Here is a 24,134-nt window from a genome sequence, read left to right on the forward strand (position 1 = left end):
TTGTGTCCATCCAAAAACCTACCTTTAACCGGTAGATTACTTAATAAAATAAACTATGAATGACCAAATAAGGTTTTGAAACCCCAGTCCTTTACACTGAAACGTAACTCACCGCAAGAGGACAAGGAGGAGAAACTCCCCCTGGCAAACCACATGGTGCAAGATGAGCACCGGTGATATTCCCCTTCTGGACGGTGGACCAGAAAGCGTATTTGAGGACGTCAGGTTCCGCGATTTAAACAGCGTCACTCTTTCCGACAGCGGTTTGGTTCAGCCGCACACACATCCATGAGACAACTGACTGTAGAGTTAGACTCCTGTTGTCGCGGGAAGGCAAATGGAGGAGGACCCGACAAACACCTACTAACCACGTTCTGGTCTCCCCACCGCCGTCGCTTCGTGGACATAAATCGCTCCAGTTCCATCATCACCGCGCTATATCGCCTCTAGCAGATATGAAAACGTCCCGGGAGCAATGGGAAAGAATATCAAGGGGCCACACGCACGTGTGGGAGAGCCCTATTAACTGCGTAACAGATACGGATCACGTGACCTAATGAGAACGCGGCCGATAAAAATGTTTACTTAGCAATGAATTTGAAGATTCGGATATATCACACCACGTTCCAAAGAAGACTGAGCACGTTTTTATTCCAAAAGTAAACACCCAGAATCTGGTATTTCTCAATCTAAGTTCTACGGCGGAACAGCCCTTCAATTTGAAGAAACGACGGAGAAAAAAGTGTCTACAGAAATCGTCGTTCCTGACACAAGCCATCTTGTTTATCCGGAATACCGTAACAGTCGCCATTGATACCATGGATACGAATGGGATAAACTATAACAAAATCATAACAGTTTTTAAATTATGGTAGAATCACTTGAAAAATGGAAGCCAAGAAGCAGTAGTTCATGCTATGAGATAAAAAAATTGTAGATGTAACGTCGGCCGTCCGAGACAGTAAGAACTGGGAATCGTTCTGCTCCTCTCCAGTGTTTTTAGCGTAGCAACAAGAAGCCGCAGACATCCATTTCTTGATTGAATGATAACCCTTGGAACATTGTATGTCGCCAATCATGATTTATCCAGCCACCCACGACAAATAAATCATCAAGGTTGTTTTCAATTGGTGAGGGCGGAGTTTATCCCGAACGAAACGCTTTCGGGCGAATAAAATTCACACAGTCAGGGCAATTAAGCTGGTCAGCTACATTCCCTGGACTCGCTTTCCCACAGGGTTCCAGTGCTCATCAAATAAACACCTCTTGGATAATCGATTGGATGGTATCATAGAATGAGCACCCAGGGATTTTTATATTTTATCTAATACGCATATTATTATTTCATTATTTTAAATTTAATCCAAGATGCAATACGTATCTGAGACTAGGTCTACAACCAATATTATCTTCCCTAAGAATCAAGAGAAATTCCTTTTGTTTGCCATTTATTATTTCTTTCTTCATTTCTTCGTAACTTCTGGCGGCATTCGTGATTTCAACAAAGTTTTTGGCTTTTCCTTAAGTTGATAATTTTCTTTTATCTATATGATTCATCATTTTCGCCTTTACAGTAACATTTTATTCCGAGGACATCGATTCCTGCACCATAGGGTGAAAAAAGTTCAACTGATCTAGCATAATTTCATATGCTGAATCGTAATCTCCTACACTGTCACGTGTACTACTACTATTTCTGACATTGTTGCAATTTGCTATTGTTGCCAGTGTTGCGTTGTGCCATTATTGTAATATTTTGCATTGTGCTATTGTTGTAATTGCTGCCTTGTGCTATTAATGTAATTCTTGTCACATTTGTTGGTTCTAGGTAATGATGTGGTAAGAGAGTGGATTGAGCGATGGGCTACCGACCGGAGGGCTCGGAGCTCGATTCCGGGGGGCACCTGTGGGCGTCCTTAATTCCACTCAAGATGTGTGGTTTTTCTTGTGCCAGGTCTTTCTGGGGTAGCATAGCCGGCACAGGGGGAAGGAACTGGCAGCCCTTAATACCCTGTTCATGTGTGCATTTCACACGCCGTATAGGGATTAGTACTAGGTGAACTCCATCCTCACCCACCTTACAAACCCACCCTTCTGGTTGATAGCAGTTGTTTTTTTCCACTTCTACTAAAACTGTCCTTCTTTCTCATTCCTCGCGTTGTTTGAAAGGCGACACTAGACTTTATTACTCATCGTAAGCCTCACTAGTCAACAGTCGCGGGTGAAGTTACAACTTCTTAAAGCTCAACATCTGGGATCACGGAACTTTGGGATGGCATCTTTTTTTGTTCATTTTTTTAATTTTATTTTTCCGCCGCCGTAAAAAACCGCCAGGCGCCTAATGCACTTGCCCTTACCGCTAATGATACCTTTCGCACGCATTCCGTGCCATTCGCTAGAATTTTTGGCGTGTCGTCTTACGGAGAAAGAAAGAAAGGCGACGGGTGCACCAAGTCTTAAAAAGGAGTGTTTTATGTCCCAGGGGAGAAAGGAGTATTTCGGCAAACACTGCCTGAAATTAATGCTCCTCGCGAGGCAAAACGCCCAACCACTCACACGTAAGACACTTAAAAAAAAACATCTCGACCAAAAACAAGAGAGGAACCTTTAAAAAAAATATCGTAAACCAAATAAAAAATTTCCTCGTACGAATAAAACACGACAACAACGTCCCACTTGAGTAATAACTCCGTTCCTACAATCTTTTTCCAATGTCTTCGGCACTAAGGGGCTAACCCAAGTTATAAGGCTGATGGAAAACTAAGCACGGACCTTTACAGTGACCAACTAGGATGCAACGGATGGGGTCGCTATCCTCAAGAAAAATTGTCACTCAGAGGGTCCACATGCTGAGTAATAGAACGACGCTGCCAAATATCCGTTTCTTAGATTGCCTGAAGCAACGTCTCCTGACGACACCGCGCACGCTAATTACTTAAACCTACCAATAATAATAAGAGTATAGATAAACATAAAGTGTTATAAAACAAATGAGGAAGTCCTAACAAACAACTCCCAACAACTCCCCCAAACAATCCCCAAACTCCCCAAACAAACAACTCGACCAACCCCCAAACAACTCCCAACAAACCCACCATACCAAGTACTTACTCATTTGTTTTCTTCTCTGTCCATTTCACCTTCTCCATTCTCCTCCAAACCCACATTTCAAAAGCCTCCAGTCTACGTCTATCCTCCTGCTTCAATGACCACGTATCCGCACCGTACATAGCTACGCTTCACATCAAAGTTTTTACGAGTCTTTTCTTAATATCTTTACTCTACGTCCCTCTCATCAACTCCCTCCTCCTTGTGAAAGCCTCTTTGCCTAGCGCAATTCTTCTCCTTACGTCCTTACTACTTTGACCGCGTTGGTCCAAAACACTACCAAGATACGTAAACTGCTCTACCTGCTCTAGTTTTTGCCCTCCTATTTTAATGTTTAGCTTAGCCTTTTTCTTTCTAGAAAATCGCATAACCTCTGTTTTATTAACATTTATTCTCATCCCATACCTGTCGCACTGAATTTACAATTCACTCAGCAATGCTTGCAACCCCTTGGCTGACTGACAAACTAAAGCTTGGTCATCAGCAAACCTAACTGATTTTACTAATTCCCCGCCCACTTTCATTCCTACCTCCAGTTCTTCCCATGCCTCTTTAATCATTTCCTCCACATATACGTTGTATGTATTTCTCTACTAAATAGTTGTATCCTCCAAATATAGCCTCTCAAATATTTACGCGGTTGATTAGTGAGGGCTGAAATCACTAATCTCATACGACATGAAATATTATAATTGTCTATCGACTGTATCTATCGACCATAGATCCATCGATGCATAGGTTCATTTACATTATTCCTTCAAATATATAGGTTGAATTCAGCATGCCCTCGCTACGCACCAACCTCGATTTTCTCGCGTTTTTCTGGTCATGCACCGACTTTGGCCATTCGGACACTGCCCCCCCCCCCCTCCCCCCACCTATCGCTGCAGAGGTCTGGCGCCACCGCCAACGAAGAATGGGGCCCAGAAGTCGCCCCTCTCCAGGCGAGGACACCCGCGAATGCCCATCCCTCCCCTCTATTTCCTGCTTCATGCTACTAATCACATCTGAAGCTTTGTTTTCCACTTCTGTCACGGAAATTTCGCGTATTATGGCAGCCTACCGTTTATGGTGGGTTATCAATGGGCACACAGATTCCGACACATTACCAAGCCTCGCCTACCAGGATATAAGGTGACACTCTGAAATAAAAAACAAGGCATCGAAATTCCTTCCTCCATCCATTCCAGCCAACATTCCTATACTATTCCTGCTCCTTCCTCATTTGGTAAAAAAAAGAATCGCTTATGGGACGTGGCAGTCTAGTGGGTAGAGCGTTGGGCAGCTGAGTGGAGAGTACGAGTTCGATTCCCCGGCCACGCCTCCTTGAGTACCTTCATCAGCTTTACCCAAGCTGTGTTGTTTTTTGGGTACTGCGTAGATTTTCCTGGGAAACGATTGACGGTGTTAATGCGAGAATTGCACACGCCGTTGGACTAATAGCTAAGGCGAACTCAACCCCAACCAATCAAGCCAACCTTTAGATTGGTAACTGTGTAGGTAGCATGTAATGAGAGATCATCTGGGGCCTTCTACGTGACAAGACCATGGGAAACCCAGGTGGCGTTTGGAGTCGATGATAATTAGACGAACGCCAATAACGCAGAACGGATATATATTGATCAATACGTACACAAACGTGGATATTATATACGTGGAAACGTGGATGGATATATATATATATATATATATATATATATATATATATATATATATATATATATATATATACATATATATATACCACGATTGTACGGAAAAACTCACACGAGCGGCACAATAATGGGCTGACACAATATAACACAAATAGAAAAGAATAGACACATTTAAAAGAACACTCACACGGTAAATTGTTCGAGCTTTCGGCCCTCTCAGAGGCCTTCTTCAAGAGAGACTCTCTTGAAGAGAGACTCTCTTGAAGAGAGACTCTCTTGAAGAAGGCCTCTGAGAGGGCCGAAAGCTCGAACAATTTACCGTGTGAGTGTTCTTTTAAATGTGTCTATTCTTTTCTATTTGTGTTATATTGTGTCAGCCCATTATATATATATATATATATATATATATATATATATATATATATATATATATATATATATATATATATATATATATATATATATAGCTGGATTTTGCGTTTTTTTGGGAGAAATAAAATATTTATTTGGTAGTTGTGCCCATCCAAAAACCTACCGGTAGATTACGTAAAAAAATATAGATATATATATATAAACATCCAAACTATAAATGACCCACCAATTTCAGTCGGGAATGCAATCCCTGACATATAAGCCGTAAAAAATATGGTTGATTAAAGCTATATAATAGAACGCAATAGCAATTTAAATAAACGTCGATCATTGATGAAACCGTTACGTGAATAGACAGACAATTTTCGCTGGCATTCTTTCATTTATGATGGAATACCTTCTACTATTAATAGGAGCGTGTGCTAAGCATAGCATGAGAATTGATCAAGAGAACACGAGGGTAATGAGGCGAAAAAATAGGAAGGCTGAAATTAAAATTATAGCTGATTGACCGGAACAGGTAGAACAGTTTACATATTCATGAGGTATTTTAGAATTAGGAGGGTAAAGCAGTAAAGGTATTAAAGAAAGAACTTCATTTAGGTATGAGAGAGCTTTTAAAAAGAGGCGGGAGTTGAATAAGTGTGCCGTAAGCAAAGTAAATGTTAATATAATACCAGTGAAGACTTCGATATGAAGTGTAATTTTGAAGATCTCGGAAACTTGGTCATTTAGGCAATAGAATAAGCACAGATTAGAGAGTTTCGAGGGAAGTGCGTGGAGAAGGATAGAAAAAGTGATATGGAGAGAAAGGAAAACAAACAAGGAAGTGCCAGGCGTGGCTTAAGGGGTGAGAGAGACAGCTGCTGTTGGGAGGTGCTGGGAGGAGACATGGCAAGTGGATACATGAGATACTGAGAGGCAATGGGATGCTGGAGACGGTGATGAGAAGGGAGGAAATTCGAGAAAGAGAAACAGAGGGAGAAGGAAAAGAAGAGAGGCATTTTGGAAGGGAGGAAGAAATTAAGCAGGGCCAAAGAAAGTTATAACGTTACATACGGTTAAGAAAGAGTTATTGGAAAATATAGTAGGGATTTTGAGAATATCGGTTGGTTGTGGTATAGAAGATTATTAGCGTGTTCTGCCAGGGTCCAACAAAACCAACCCGAACCCTTTAGACTAGATTTAATAATATTCTTTCATCACATTTCGCCCACACATCATCACAACTCCGAGTTAAATGAAATCACTTTTCAAATTCAACCATCGGGTGAATCATGTATTATAGTATGCATGGAACTAAATGTTGCAACACTGTACTAACTACGCCGGTGCTGCCTAAATACATGCAATTCATGCCGAAAAACTATCACTTGTTCGCGGTGTTCATGGCCCCACTGTTGCGACACAGTTTTCAAGTGTACGCAACAATATAAAAACATGAAGTCGACATAATCCGTCGTTCGCGCAAACGCCAGCAAGATGCGCTCGTGGATATTCCGGACAAAAGTGAAGGAAGACGCTTTCCGCTGCAGTCTTTTGAGGATACGCTACCGTCACGATCAATATTCCCACATACTCAATGAGTCCTTCTGTATTCCGAAGACTGTAAAAGATTCCACGCAAATTTAACGGAATCACGCTGCGCTTACATGTCTTCGACTCTCGATATGAAAATACGGAGGTAGAGAAGACAAATAATTACTGCAATCTTTTCTCCCTAATTCACACATACGCAAAAGCAGGAAATGATAAGTCTCATCGGTGGATCCAAAGAGGGAGGGGAGGGATGCAATTTTCCCTTATATGTTTTATTTTTAGCGGTGATAAAATTCAAAATTAATATATTCCACTTTGATTTTGAAACACCTGCTGTTATGATGCATGTATCGTCGTTTTTCGCGACGATACATACGTATATCGCCTGATAAGGGAAAGTACTTTGGGTCAAAAGTAAGCTGCTACCTTGATTCGAATGAATGTTTTTGTTATACATTTATACTTAATAATATCCCTTGGTGTTAATTCCTTATATTTGTCATAAAAATAGTTTCTGGTGGGTGATAACTCCCTCCCATACACCCTAATGGTAACTTGCACGGCGCTATTTTTTTTGTCATTATTTACAATTGTAGTATAATCTTCATCATATATGATACACAAAGGAATTACAGACGATCAATACAACATACAATAACTGACAATCTTTAAAATATACCATAGCGGTATGATCTTCATAATATACAAGATTAGCATAAATTAAAAAATTCATAAATGCAATACTAATTCTGGTTCTGGTATGCCAGTCAGTTCTGGCTTAATAGCAGGTGACACTACAACAAAAATTATACCTTAAAGTATTGCATATATAAAGCTACATACAATTCAGCGTCATTTTTTGTTCCAATCCCTAATCCATTCTGTGTATATAGCAAGTCTTTTATTCTCCCTTTCACATAATTAACCTAATGTAATATTCTCAAACTCTTAGGTATTTCATCAAAAATTATAGGTACAGTAACCTCCACTTTTCTTCCATCTTGATTCTTATGAATGTTTTTGTTACACATGTATACTTAATAATATCCCTTGATCTTAATTCCTTATATTTATGATAAAAATAGTTTCCTATTATGGTGGCATGTCTATACAGCCTGGACAATAATTGATCTTTTTATTTAAATATTTATTTAATAATAATAATCGGTAATTGTGGCGTAAATAATTTTCGTGCGTAGGTACTTTCAGAACCGTGGCGCGGAACATACGGATGTCACGTGACCGAGCTGGTTACATCTTCCCTCTCCTTCACCCAACGCGATATTTTGACCTCAAGCTGCCCAAGAACCACTGCGCATTTCTTTATAATTGGCTTAGGCAAAAGGGATATGTTTGAATCCTAAATTCCAACACCTATTCATTAGCAATATTATTTGACAAATGATTTTTTGCCCGTAGCGAATATTATTTTCTTTCCCAAAACATAAAACTTCCTTGCCGAAGATAAGTAAAGTTTCATAATGCATAATCAATGCGATCGTATTTTAAGAATTACCTTTCTGAAATACCAGGTACATCGTCAATCGGAGACATAATGATGATTATGCCGTTAGTTCAATTGAACAAATTCTAATTTGATGTACACAAAGTAAACGGAGAGAGTGTTTATGTAACGAGAGTATACACATAAGTGGGTGCGAAAGATTTTCAAACTTTGCGGATGTGCGGCCACGTTAAAACCCATGTAAAGGGTCAAACCACTTGTAAAGGGTCAAAAACACAGGAGTATAGGCGCCAAGAACTTCATCCAACTCGCCTCTGATCTCCTTTTTGGTGCTAAGCCTAAGACAAAGAGAAGGGTTAGATCACCGAACGGAACTCATTTTTTTCATTTTTCTAAATAAGAAAAGGTATGTTGCTTCAATCGAATAAGAAAATGAAGATGGATATAGCAGTAACTTCAACAGCATTCTATTGAGACATGAGGCTTACTACTAAAAAGAAAACCTTTTCCCTATATACATATATATATATATATATATATATATACAAATATACATACATAAATATATATATATATATACATATATATGTATGTATATATACAAATACATATATGTATATATAGGAAAATATATCATATATATGTATGTATGTATATATACATACATACACATATTATATATGCTTATGTGTATGTCGGGTGTGTGTGTGTGTCTATACAGCTGTTTTGCCCCCGAAAACCTTTTTGGATAGTATCTTTAGGCCTAAACAGAAGGTGGCCATTTTAAAAAACCTGGTGAATCCAAGAGGACACTTCCAAACTTCGTTAGAATCGCTAAAGATAAAGATCCACCATCACTCCAAGCAGGTTATTTCGAAATCTAAGATGGACGCTAGGGTGACATAACTGGATCAAGTATCGATTTTTTTTCAAATGGCACAGAAGCACGCAACTAGAAAAAAAATGGAGTGAGACGGTGCATTGATAGTGAATGATGTTCTTTTTATCTCCCGAATGAATACTTAAGGAATCACCCTCCATCCCTCCCCACACACTGAACTCCCTTTCCCAAACACGTCCTTTTTCCCTGAAGTGGATAATTTAAACGCCGTTTGCGGACCTTGATGCATTTGACGTCAGTGCCAACCCACGGAATGACACTTATTGACAAATTTCTTTGATATTTATCTAAAAAAATGGAGGCAAACATCTCTCTCCATCCTAAAATCATACTTCGAAAGCTTCGAAGGAAATCTTTTCGGTATATCCACGGTGACCCACACAAAAAAAATACATGAGCACAGCCTTTGCAGGTTTGCAGATTGCTTCCAAAGGCAAACAAATGAATGCGAAAAGACGTCCGAAAACTTTTCACGAATGTCGGCCGCACGGAGGCCAACGTCTTTAATGGCGGATCAAACCTGTCGATCGAAGTGGCGTGCGGTCCCGACGGAAATAAAACCAATCGTAAAATCACACGGGGGGCGAGAGGAAAACGTTATGGCGGGCGTGGGAAGAAGTGATTCCTCTCGGCATTCGACTCACGCTGGCAATTATCAAAACGAAGGACATTGCGGTCATTTTCCATTGCGGAATGTTCCCCAAGGAATTTCCAAATTTCCATTCAAACTCAAATGCGGGTTCCGTTTCAATAATAAATTCTGACAAGGCATAAGCAGGGGAAAAATAATTAAATGCAATTGTTTCGTCTAAAAGATGGAGTTATTATCCACGAATAGGACTCGATTTGCAGTATTCAAATGATTACGATGCACATTTTATATCCGATTCTTGTAACCCAACTGCCAATCATAGATAAGCAGGGGCGTTTCACGCGATCGCCGATTGCAGCGCCGGAATTTACATTATTTTCCTATCGACAATGACGTCGACGGAAACACGAAACAAAAGAGCTCCCGCGTGCACAACATTTGAAAGTCAAAAGGAAAGTTACTTCCTGTATGTTAATTCAAGACTTAGTTCTACATGTACGTTCGTACCCAACATTTTGAACGTCCTGGTTAAAGTAACTGAAGTAAGAATACTGTTTTCAGAGAGTAGAAAATATCTTACGATATTTCTGAAATTGATAAAAAGAAAACAATGCCAATGGTGACTAGGGAAGGTAGAAGGGGTGATCATGGTAAAGGAGAAAAACCGAAGAAATCAACACGAAGAATTAGAGAAGTGAAAGGAAAAGTTGTTCGTCTTGAGTGTTTACTTTTACGGACATGAGAGTGATGGTTACGTAATGGAGAGGGAAAGTATCAATATTTCTGAGATGCGGATTTGGTGGAATTTTTTTGGTCAAATGGTCAGATAAAGTAAGTGCGAAAATGAGGAGGTTTTTAGCGCCGGTAAAGAAAGATACCTACCGAACGCCATATACGTCCAGAAAAGAAAAAGGATCATCTGATAATTGGATGCCTGTTGAGATTTGCCCTAAAAGGTACCAAAAAGGAGATTATGAAGGAGAAAGAAAATGAATTATCGCAAATAAGGAGATATGTCGACCAGAAGTGGGCAATGGGCAGAAGAAAATGGCGAATAGGCATCTAGAACCTGCAATTGCGGGCAACATATGACGACAAATAAGCACCGACAAGCTTAAGGGTGGATTTAAAAAAATATTATTATAAATCTAAAGTTCGATTGGTGAAGCTTGAATTCACCTTGAATAAAATCTTAAGACGTTTAAAGTTCACATATTCAACGTGAGGCTCGAGTCACGAGTAGTTTTCTTGTTCCGGTAATGGGCGTGCAGAAAATCACACCTCACGTATTATGGGCTGAGAGTGTCCAAGGGCATATAATTACATGCCCGGGACTAGAACCCGGGACCCTTCGGTCTACAGTTGCGAGCCCTACTACACCACCACTCCGCCCACAAGTAGGTGTCCGCCAATTTTACTCACTTACGAATTTAAAGCAAGAACCAAAGACATATTCAAAGGATACATTTCGATCAGCACACCGAAGGATTCAGGTGGACAGGAATTCCATATTCATTAAACTGAGTTATAAGAATAACCATTGTTGCTATAGGAAAACTAAAAAAAATTAAGTAATATTTTGAGGACAGTACCTTGAGAAGCGAAAATATTTTGTTATTCACTTGGAGTAACCAGCCAATCGTAGTAGGCTTTTGTTAATGCAACGCCTAAGCATGTATACATTTCTAAGTCGCATAAGTACATATATAAACACTCCAAAACCTGAATTATGGGAAGCCATTCTTCAAATCCACATACTTCGTGCCTCTCCATTCACTGTATCAAACCTGTCAATACTTTTCTTAACGATCTGCCCTTTATGTCACACACATCAACATTAAATCACCCCTCAACATGCCCTCCACCCATTTTTCCAGCCTCCTCTGAAGTTTTCCCCTCCCCCACCATCAATAAATATTCTTCGTTTGCTTTTCATTCGTGATTGGAAGAAAGATTACATTGAAACGCTTATCGAACTAAAATTCGCAATAAACACTTAAAACATACCAAAAATATTCGAACGAGGGATGACTTTGACGCAGCATACTGATTAGGAATAACTTCTCATTGCACTTTCTAACACCAAATTATATTATTTCTCCTTTTCAGTTCTCATAAACACACCAAAAACGTTCGCTCAACCTTCTGTTCGCAACAATGTCAACAATAACGGTCTCCATGGGAAATATATAACAGATGAAAAATATAAACAAAAGAAATATTAAAATGGATTTTTAGTTTATAAGCTGGATGAACTTTATTTTTAAATGCATATACCCAAGTCTTTCTCCCAGTATTTAAATACTTTCAATTTCCGTTTCACATAAATCCAAGCCACGGAATACGTCAACACGGGACGCAGTTTTAGGTCCCACATTCAGGTTTTTCGAGATGGAGTTGAATCCACATTCCAAGGAATGCGTAGCGAATTCTTCTGAGGGCTTCGGCTTTTCAAAAACTTTCTCCTTCTAATTATTCCCCACTTCCCCTTTTAAGACACCATTGGTCCACGTTTACCTTGCGTTTCGCGGTCTGCAAATTCGTAGAATTCTCTAATGGAAGTCGGAAGAAGTATAACGATCGAAAATACTGACGAGCGGTAAGCGTTACTTTTCGTTCATAACTTCGCCCCTTAATGCACAGATCTAACCACCACATTACCTAATTCCAAACAAATCGAGAGTCTGATTGCCCCCGACCGGGAGTCAGTAAGAATTTGCGATTTCTCCTCTTATAGCTGCGAAATCGAAATAGCGGGTCACATCCAGGGTGAAATCCAGGGCAATGAGACGAGCTTCAGTGGCAAAAAAATGTCTGCTCAGGCAGGCAGACGCGGTTTCATGTTGAAATCACATACCTTGATATATGCACACACCTTATGGCATCAAAGAACCGCGCGAAGCAACGAGAATACAAGTACATCGCCGGGGAATCAAACATTTTTAAACTCCATAGGTTATTCCTGTTCTATTCATGTCTACAAAAAGAAATCAGGACACAGGCCATTCCTTTTCACTTCGATGAATGTTATACGGCACTTTCATAGAGATGAGAAAAGTCAACTGCGCATGACGTCACCAGAAGAGACACAAACGTGATTGTTGAAAACATACAAAGGTCACATGACTCACGCCCATTGTTCGATGGTCGGAGTCAGGATCTTCGACAAATCATTTAAGATTTATTTAATTCAATCCTTGAATTTACTTTTACGATGGCAGGGAGTCGAGAATGTAAGAGTAATTATTGCGAAAGTTTTCAAAAAAATTTAAAAATAAGACAAGCGATAGACACCATTTAAAAGTTGATCTACAGTTTCAGAGTATTCTTTTTGTACATGGCTGGTTTAACCATTTTATTTCTTTATATAACTGATTTTGTGATAAATAACTAATAACTTTCGCGATAATTCAGTTGATTGCTTATCTTAATTATGGCGTAATATTACGTTTGTACAACGTATAAAATTTTAGTGTGCACCGCCCAAAAATATCGATGACCTATGACCGTGTTGAACACTGTTGAGCAATGGACGTGTACTCTAAATCTACGTACTTAACTTTTACTATTTTAAGGGCACTATTCAGAGAATAATATATACATTATTACTCATATCTGTGAAACTTTCACATGTGTTATATATATATATATATATATATATATATATATATATATATATATATATATATATATATAACGATTGTCCGGAAAAACTCATACGAGCGGCACAATAATGGGCTGACACAATATAACACAAATAGAAAAGAATAGACACATATAAAAGAACACTTACACGGTAAATTGTTCGAGCTTTCGGCCCTCTCAGGGGCCTTCTTCAAGAGAGACTCAGTCTCAGTCTCTCTTGAAGAAGGCCCCTGAGAGGGCCGAAAGCTCGAACAATTTACCGTGTAAGTGTTCTTTTATATGTGTCTATTCTTTTCTATTTGTGTTATGTTGTGTCAGCCCATTATATATATATATATATATATATATATATATATATATATATATATATATATATATATATACATATATATATACACATATACATATATATATACATACATATATATATATAACGGGAGTATATATGTAGAAAATATGTAAATATATATATATGTACATATATATGTACCCAAAAGCCCACAGCTCGAGTGAAACGGAGGGTGCCCGAGAGGCAAAATTATGCTCTGGATTGGGGATATTATGCCGATACGGAACAAAACATAGTGACCTTGTGATTATTTAGTTATAGAATATATTTGGACTAAAATTTGAACGCGAGGAATCAAAAAAAAAGAATCAAGACGCCATTTCGCGCAACCACGTCCTTTTCAAACTAAACTGACAATGTATAAAACGACTTCATTCGTCCCAAAAGCTTCTGATTATTTGCGCAGCAATGAAATATTAATCGAGGAACGCGGGGAAAAAATGAGAACTCCATTCGGCAATGTTCGGTGAAGTCCGGTGATGTCTAATGGTGGGAGATGTATTGATGAAAATTCTTCGCTGGAGCAGCAGGAAGTAGGATGACTGCATGGACCCAAATTTCCTGCCGTAGTCCTGGGGACTCCATGGAAATAAATTGAGCTCATTTTCCCCGGGCCCGCCTTTAATTTCCGGTAAGTCAGTGCCAAATCTTTCATCCGAATCTACAACGAACACCATAGAACCCGAGGAATAAACGTAAAATATTCAGTTTACATATAAAGACAGATGGTGATATTATTTCAGTTTAAATTATACTAAGTTTCTAAATTCATATTGAATTCCGCTTTATTCTTAAATGACTCTCTCACCGTGCAACTTGGAAGTTTTTCGTGGTTTTCCATATTGTTGTGTGCTTTCAATAACACATCCACCAACATTCCAGTAAGATTGAGCATAGGAATACAGCAGAAATTGATTGATGCCGTTTGTTGGAATCCGAATGATTTTTGTCAAAGAGAAGTATCTTTGGAAGACAATAGTACTATCCTTAACTGCCAACACTAGAACAAACACTAGTTTGTTACTGTTCAATAAATACCATACACTTACGTCTTCCATATCAACCTAGCTCCCTTGCTCTCAAAATGATACTAAACCACAGCTTAATCTGCCTGTCTACCTGCCTCTCCTAGCAAAACATCGAACCTGAAATCGGCCATTACAATAAGATCCTATTCCCGCATACTTCTTTCCTCACTTCACTCCGCCCAAAATTCACCTATCCTATATAAAATCCCTTTCATCGCTTTCCCAACCTTTATCCCCTCTTTCACAATCTTCAACATGCCACTGCTACAAGGTAAGGCTGAAAACTAACGCGCACATGCTTGTAGACCACAAACAAAATGACCTTCAGAAGCACTCCCGGAGGAATGTAGAAGTAACATTCCCCCTAAACACGCATGCGTAGGTTTGAGGTCGTTATATTCATCCAGTGTATGTATTTTGAGAAGCGGATGTATGGAGACGTGCTCCAGTTCTATGCCAACGCGAGTTAAACAGCGTGCTGTTATCGAATTTTTAACTGCTTAAAAAGTGACTCCTACTGATAGACATCGTCATTTAAATGCTGTTTATGGCTACGATGCTGTTGATAGATCTACTATAAATCGATAGGTACTACAATTTCGTGGTTGCGAGCCTGGAATGGCCATAATTGTTGATGACACGCAGCGGACGTCCGATCACTGTCACGGACGATAAACATCGCAAACTCGTCGGAGCTTTGATTCAATTTGACCGGCGAATAACTCAAAAGCGTATCGCAAACTCTTAGTTAAAACCCTTCTGCCTGTCTTTCCTGCCTACGTTATGTTCGGCGCGGAAACATGACCACTGAAGCAGGATGATTGGCAAAGACTGGAGAGTTTTGAGAGATGTGGGTGTGGAGAAGGATGGAGAAGGTGAAATGGACCGAAAGGAAAACAAATGAGGAATTATTAGGTATGGTGGGCGAAGAGCGGGGTTTTTTGGGAGAAATCCTACGGAGGTAGGGAAACTGGATGAAGGGGTATTGGCCGGAAGTGGGATGTTGAAGACTAATAGAGGGGAGAATGTTAGGCAAACGAGGAAAGGGAAGGAACAGGATAGTGATGTTGGATGGGATGAAGGGGAGAAGGAAGTACACAGAGCTGAAGAGGGGCTTGTTGTAGAATAGGATGCCGGTTCGGCTCTTGTCAGGTGAGGCTAGGAAATGAAGGAGATTACAATTTGTGTCCATCCAAAACCAACCTTAAAGGGTAAGCTAAGAACTTGTGCAATGATAACATCAGTACACATCCTTTTTAGTGTAATTACAGTCTTCCATGCACTGTACGCGATCTCAACTCTTCACATACTCTGCATGGATGGAGTTGGTGCACCCCCTGCCAAACATCATTCTGGTGGCTTGCATTGAGGGAAATATTTGCCGCAATTAGCAGTGATTGCGCACTCTCTTTAAGCAGAGCCTGTGAAAGCCTCCCAGCTTTTTGAGGTCGTATTCAGTATGTATTAAGTACGGAATTGCAACAGGAGTGGTCTAAGAGTAATGATCACGAATTAAAATACCTTTGTTCCCAATGAATTACTCCCTGGGACGTACACACGCCCGAAGTGGCTTACGCATATTTCATACGCCCACCACGCAGCTGGTCCGCCCGAGGGCACTCACGAAGAAAAGGAATGAGAAAAGGCGTCGGAAAATTCCAGAATGTCTTCATTTACGCGGTCCCCCACTCACGTTCCAGCACTGGAGCGTAGGCGTACACCTCCAGGGAACACCCGGAGCGCTTAAAAAGATTAGCGGAGAGAGGGAGGGGGGGGGAATGGTCTCGCTTTCCGGGGGCGAAGGAGAAGATGATGATATCGCCGAAAAGATTACATCCCCTTAACGAGGCAGTATCTCCACGTATATTTAGCGGCAGACGAAAATTCTTTTCTCAAGTATCCTTAAGAAATAAAAAAACCCACCGCTTTCACCTTAAAAAATTCTCATTTCAAGAAACATCTTTTAAAAAAAACCCACCACATTAAGGATCTCAAAAGGGATGTTTTGAAGGGTTGAGGATGGTTCTCACACAATGAATATCTCACCCCAAAACTCACACTCCAAAAAAAACTTCCTACCCCCAAGCCATGTGACTCGTGTGAATTTCGTACATTAACAGGGTATTAAAAGGGGTGTCGGTTACTTTCCCAGTCATTATGGTCGCCTATGGTTTCTCAAGAAGTTCCCGAAAAATCTCACAGCTCGGTGTGAAGGTGAGGATGGGTGGTCCCAAAAGGGGTCACGCGGATTGCGAGAGGGTATACGTTTCCGAATTATATCTTACTAGTGGCTATGTCAGACTTTGCCTGACCAATTTCTCCACACTGCTAGGCAACGATGTAATTCTCATTATATGGCTTTTTGTGTACGCGGTGGTCATATTGTGTGCGTAAAAATATAAATTAATCTTAATAATATGATTGCTTTTATTGATATAGGTAATTCTGTTATTCTTCTACGCTAAAAAACCTTAATGAATGTTAATTGATCGCTATGGCAATATATAATAATATGTAGGGGGCGGTGCTTAAATCCGGACGAATTTCAATTTGAATTTCCCGCCATATCGTAGTTCCACTGGAGGTTGTGATAGACGTTCTTGAAAGCTATAGGCATCTAGTAAACAGTCATAACCTCAAAATGGTCGAGATGTTACGTACAAGTGAAGAGTACAATCGAAGAGCCGCTATAAATCGATAGTGTTAACGCTGGGCGTTAGATTTCAAAATAGTTTGATTTTTCTGGTACCCCAGATCAACTGTTTACGACATTTTGGCTAAGGATAATGCTTCGGAGAAGTCTGAGGAAGGTTTCGCTGACCAATCGAGGAAATCTCATTCGAGGAAACGCTCATTTGTCCGGATTTAAGCGCCACACCCAGAAGATACTTTTTTAAGTATTAACGCAGCACAGTTTTACGCACAAAATTCGCAGTCTTGCAATTTTTATTTGAAAGTTAAACCCTAAAGAAATATAATTCCTGACCATTTCAATTTTGTATACACAGATGCCCGGAAACAAAAATTTTAAATATAACTTTTTAAAGAAATAAACCGAGGCTATAGAAATTTCCCAGCAGCTCTTTAACAATGTACGAGAAGCGTCTGCTAAGCTTAATTCATAATTATATCTGCTTGCAAATGATACAATAGCTAGACGTAGGATTGAACAGTTTAATTGCACATACTCATTGAAGTGAATGAACTGAAATCTTAATTCCGAGTGTAAACTGTCCCGCCATCTGTACGCAAAATACGAATGTTTTCAAAAAAATCAATTATTTCTATCTAACAAAGTGCTCAGGAGAAATTATCCAAATCGATCTTAGCCTATATTTTTGTTTATTTTCAAATTGATGTCCTTAACGCTTATCGTCTCGACGTGATACGATATGCCCTCAAACAAATGGAAAAACAAAAAAGTTAATTTTCAAATTTAGTATATGAATCATATTAGGATAACTGAGAACAATTCCAACACATTTCCTTATGTCTACGGACGATTAATGAGTTCTTGTGACTCAAGGGAACCGAAGGAAATAAATTGGTAATGATGGCCGGGAAACCTTTTCAGAAAAATAGCTAATCACCTTGGCGGTATAAAGTCATTCCCATCCGACAGAGATCGCTTCGATCGCCCTCGGATTCTGCCCTGAACGGGACTCGATCCACCCGAGGGACACCCTTGGTGACATGGTTGCATTTCATTGAACACCAGCACGGACAATCGCACCCCCGAAGATGCCCACCATTTCTGAGAGATGAAGAATCTCAAGCCAGCACGACAGAGCGAACTGAATTTTGTAATTTTCCCGATACAAACATTCGTCTCGACAATTCAGGCGGAAATTAATACTTCGAAGATATTTCGAAGAGTGCATTTACCTCAAGACGACCGCGTTCGAAAAGCAGGACGACTGCGATTTTTACCCCTCGACGAGAAATTCTGTCCATGAAACACGCCAATGGACGTGACGCCATCTTGTTTTACCTCGTGAAAACGCTGTAAATATTATTGGCATTGTTGCCATGGATCAAACTGAGATTAACGGTAACCGAATCAATAACAACACTGATCCAAACAAAAGAAAAACGTAATGTTGAGAAAAACTATATTTTCTGATCCTAAAACATTTTTGCCTTCGCAGTTAAACTCTTTAATTTCGATTTTTGCCATAATGATACCTCTCTATGCCATGATTTCAAGACAGGTTGATGCTTAAGTCGACAAACGACACAGCAGAGACAAATGAAAACACTGTCATTCCACAGATTACGTCAGATTGCTTTGCGTTTTTCATTTGTCTTTACAATGAAACGAATTCCCATCAAGGAACGGCTCTTAGATTTCCCCATTATGATACAGTTATGACCTTGGAATGTGCACATAGTCCTCCACGTGCGTTTCAATGCCTCGTTTCATGATCGCTGGGGCACGCCGAACAGCTTACTTCAATGACCCACGCAAAAATTCCCCCCCCCCCACTCGCTGAATGAGGGGCTGCGGGGATTTATGCACAACAGGGGTGGGGGCGGGGGGGGGGGGTAGCGGGAAAAGGAGAGCGACTAACTAGATACTCAATCGCTCTGCTACTAAAAATCCCCACATAATAACCATTGGCATGGAAAAAGGTAGGGAGGGATGGATTTGAATACGAGGGTAGACTGAAAACTAATGCACACATGCTTGTAGACCACAAACAAAATGACCTTCAGAAGCACTCCTGATGGCATGTGGAAGTAACATTCCCCCTCAACACGCGTGTGCAGGCTTGAGATCTTTACATTCATCCAGTGTATTTCGAGAAGCGGAAGTATGGAGACAAGTTCTACTGCTACGTCAACGTGAGTTAAAAAAGCGAGCTTTTATTGAATTTTTGCCTTCAACTCATCGTCCGAGGTGTAATGATTACCCCTGAGGTGTCTTTTGAGATGAGGAAAAAAATAAAAATCGCAAGGCGCAAGATCGGGGGGAATAAGGAGGGTTTTGTTTGTTCTCGTCTGTGAGACGGCGTGGTAGCCATCGTGAACACACTTTACGGTATCCCAATTGTTCAATAATTAAGCCAACATGTTCTTGGGATATTCCAATATGATTTGCGATACGCTTTTGAGTGATTCGCCCGTCATTTTGAATAAAATCTTCGACAAGTTTGCGATGTTTATCGTCTGTGGCATTGATCGGACGTCCGCTGCGTGTTTCATCAACAATTATGGCTTTTCCAGGCTCGCAACCACGAAATTTTACTACCCATCGATTTACAGCAGACCTATCAACAGCATCGTCACCATAAACAGCCTTTAAACGACGATAGATCTCATTAGGAGTCACTTTTTCAGCAGTTAATAATTCGATAGCAGCACGCTGTATAACTCGCGTTGACGTAGCACTAGAACACGTCTCCATACTGACATTAATAGAGAGAGAGATGGATGGAAGGTTGGAAAGGCAATAAAATAAAGTCAAACGAGACAAAGTGAAATAAACCGGAGGACCGAAAGTTTCGAGTGGTGAGATCGAAACACATAAAAATCGCGGAAAGAGGCAAGGGACCCAAATACAGCAGCCGTCGCGATCGCCTTGGATGTGGGTCGCTTGCCCCGGGGAAGCAAACTTACGTAACGAGGCTGTCCCGAGAAGAAACTCGAACTGCAGCTCTCCGCCATTCGGGACTGGAAGGAACGATCGAGATACCTTTCGGCTCAGAATTTACCTTCGTTGTTGCGTCACTGAGGATCAGCCACCGAAAAGTAAGACTGGAGTCAGCTGAAATCCAGTAGAAGTTATTTCAGGTGTTCCCCATGGAAGTGTCATCGGACATCTTTTATTCCCACGTTAACAACGTTGATTCCGTATTCGTTAGTAAGATACGTTTATTTGCCGACGATGCAGTGGTTTACCGTGATCCTGAGGACACAGCAGCTTTGTCAGATGGCCTTAACGCTATACAACGCTCGTACGACAATTGGTAATTAGAATTAAACTTAAAAAAGTGCGGAGTCATAATCTTTTTTGGAAAAAGAGCAATTCCCTCCCGGACGCCTACTGCTATTTTTGAGGGCAAGGAACTCCGTCCCTGAGAAAGGCGGCTTCAAAACAACTCCATCTTAAAGAATTACAACATTGCAACGGAGCACGATCGTCAAATGCCGTCCATCGTTTTCTTTTAAAGTTTATTATGAAAGCGTGAAAGCACTCGGGTGCAATGGAAAAATAGATTTTCCTTAAAACATTCATTAGTTGCTCTGCATGTTTCTTATCTATTCATGAGCGTCTTGTAGAAAAGGTTTATTGGTACTAGGGGACTTGTCTATTCATGCTAGGTTTATACTTATCCTCCTCATCCCCGTAATGATGGCGTGTGCTCTATCAAGTTGGAATGATGGTAATCTTTTCTGTTAGGGGCGTTAATAATATCACGCAAACTATTCCCTCTTTAAAACGTTACGATATTAAAAATGCTGATTTCACTTCTAAATTAAGCACAGAGTGTAAGCCTTTACCCCTTAAAAAGGTGGAATGGCATTCGATAAAAGAGTTGAACTCGATTTTCAGACCTGATAAAACAGAAATAATATTTACGACAGTTATTTCATGCCCTATTGTTGAATCCGACTACCAATCATAGATGAGCAGAGGCGTTCAAATTGACCTGCCGATTGCTGCGCCGTAATCAGCATTATTTTTAAGCATCAACGATGGCGTCGACGAAAACGCGAAAAAGAAAAAATTTTGAATTCGGAAAAATTCTAAAGGGGATTTGGATCGTGTTTAAGGGTTCATCTGAGGGTAGGCTCTAAAGTAAGGCACCCAAGCATTTGGAACAATCAAATTTTTGACGAGTACAATGGCCTTTAGAATAATAAGCTTAAGTAGAAAGGATACTCTTTTGTTGGTCGGAATCTCCGATTTCCGTCGAAAAAGTATTTGTATTGGACGGAATAGTAATAGGTATCACTGCGCCAGAGACATGAGGGCATTATGAAGATGTCGGAGCTGATAAAATGGAACGCATCATTCAAAGAAATCTCCAGCATCCCAATCATCTCTCTCAAACGTCCTTACACTCTATCTGAGCCATTAATTCCTTTTCAATATGAGAAAAAAACCGTAATTTATACCTAGAATTAATATAATCGAACTTATATAGGCTGTCCATAGAGTAATTTCCTTCGATCAAAAAATAAAACACCAAGACATCAAGCGTTCCGAAAGCTTTCACCGAAGGAAAAGTAAGACGCTTTCACCACCGCCCTTCCTCAAGGATTGGGAATAAGGAAACTCATCATTAAAAAAACTTTTTGATGATCATGCTGTTTGTTTGTTACCTACCCTTCGCCAACTTCCTCGACTCTACTTTTCCTGAGCTGTGTGATCGCCGCTGTCCAAATGGTTTCCTGTCTTGATCTCTGCTTCCCTTCACAAGCTTTCTTTCGTTCGAGTTGAAGGATAAGGTGTTAGCCGCTATACCTAAGACGGCTGAAAAATCAAAAATCTCATATTATGAGATCCGTTGAGAAAGGAAAAAGGGAGAGAGGGATATCCTCGACCCAAACCGGACGTTGAATGATATCCAGTTGTCTTATCATAAGAAACACTTCATTTCTCCCTCACTGTTCCTCAAGACCCAACCACTCTGACCTCTGTGGAACTCACATACACTCTAAGATCATAGTATGAATTGAATAAAGATAAAAGAGTTAAATATTTTAAATTCTTTCTCACCGTGAACGAATATTCGAAACAATTTATCAAAAACAATAGTGACATCAAAGAACAGTAAAAAAAATTGATTTAAATTAAAATTCCGGAGCATAAAATTATTAAAATAACAATAAATAATAATAATAGACACTAACACACTAAAATGCATGGCGTTAAACAGTATTCACATACACATCTATCTAGGGTTTCGCTACCTCGTGACACATAAACCCCGAATAAGATTTAGTTTCAAGTCGAATACTACTGAGAAAACGATCTTGAAGACATAGTCACATAGGACAAACATGTAATAAAGAAACGTACCAGACGCATTCTCGTATTTGAAAAATGGCATTCGCGTCGCAATATAATTCCTAACAATTATGTAAATATCATTGCGCGCAATCAACTGTTTACGCGTGCGTCACACACCTCGTCTATCCATTGCCAACGAACGTATCTCTAGAGCGGAAAGATAAACAACACAAACAGCGTCGTTTCGCAAAGGTCAAAGGGCAGAGGCATGTGAATTGCGAAATAAAGCGTTTCTGTAAATTACATCCGTAGGAAAAAAAACTTTCACCCAAACCTGATGATGCGTCCGGTGAAACAGAAGGGCACATTACGAAGCTCGTTCTTTAATGACGCCGCCATTACTATTGATAAACACATAAGGCATTTTTTATTGATTGGAGCTTCCCACGACTTCAATTGAATTGTCAATTCGAGAAAAACGGGTTCCACGACGTCCTGTAGCAAGCAGCGATCGTGCGAATGGAGATCTAAACGCATCTTCCTCCTTTTTATTCGAAAAATATTCGCTTTTAATCGGTTTAGAACATGGCTGCGCTCCAAACAAGGCGATAATGATTAAGAAACGATTCACGAATTCAGAGATTCATTTTCTAGTTGTCTCCCGAATAGCAACAAAGGAAGGTTTACACGATACTTCCTTCAGTCACTGAAATAAGAAAGTTCTGAATGTTGGTCGCGAAACTGGTACTAAAGCTTCGAATGAATTTATTCTATACCATCTCAAATACCTTTTCCGACTTACTTTTCGTAAACGTCAGTGTTGACTTAGAAATAATGTTTATTCCGGCACGCAACAATCGGATGTCTCTTGAAACGTCCTAACCTGTGATTGGTGGTTACATTCGAGAATCGTTTAGAAAGTAAGATTCAGTTCATATAACGAATAAGACATCACCCACTTTTTAAACGATACGATTTTATAACTGCGAAATATACAGTTTTAATTTCTATTCCAAAAATAAGTATTTAGTACATAGGCTTTTATGTATAACCTTAGAAAAAGAATTGTATTGTAAATATTAATTGCCTAACAATATAATCTAATATAAATAATGACCGAGCCGTTGAAAAGCATTCGGTTCTTCCATTTTTTGATGTTGACAGAGACGCGGAGATCTGCGGAATTCCATTCACTCTAATGATCCATTCTATTGGTGCAGGACAGAAGGACACAGCACCAATTTAAAAAAAAATGATACAGGTCTATTGAAGTTGGTGAAAAGAGCATCCACTAAATCATGTTCGTATTCTCCATCCCTCGATGCTTAACTTCGTTTACATTTCAATTTATTGGAAAGTCACGTCATGTAAGAATACATGAAGTACTTCATGGGACGCTACAATACGAATGTATCAATTCATACGTTATTAATTCGTATACTTATACGACGCGGATATACAGTTTTTTCTAAACACTTCGAGTGATTATTGTAAATACTTTAAACTTATGAACTGTTTCT

General features: G+C 39.8%; 1 protein-coding gene across 4 annotated transcripts in view; it reads right to left on the reverse strand.

Annotated features, from left to right (window-relative positions):
• The window catches only part of AMPdeam (AMP deaminase), a 224,056-nt gene that overhangs the window by 150,310 nt on the left and 49,612 nt on the right, over positions 1–24,134 (reverse strand). For 2 of the 4 annotated variants that reach the window (XM_071591202.1, XM_071591203.1), the window contains exon 2: positions 21,988–22,134. The exons of the other annotated variants lie outside the window; for them this stretch is intronic. In XM_071591202.1, the coding sequence (XP_071447303.1) occupies positions 21,988–22,134 (147 nt within the window). The remainder of the gene's footprint in view (positions 1–21,987; positions 22,135–24,134) is intronic. 4 annotated transcript variants of the gene reach the window in all.

Source organism: Hetaerina americana, unplaced genomic scaffold (genome assembly GCF_022747635.1).
Source record: "Hetaerina americana unplaced genomic scaffold, ioHetAmer1.1.p SCAF_44, whole genome shotgun sequence".
Classification (NCBI taxonomy): domain Eukaryota; kingdom Metazoa; phylum Arthropoda; class Insecta; order Odonata; family Calopterygidae; genus Hetaerina; species Hetaerina americana.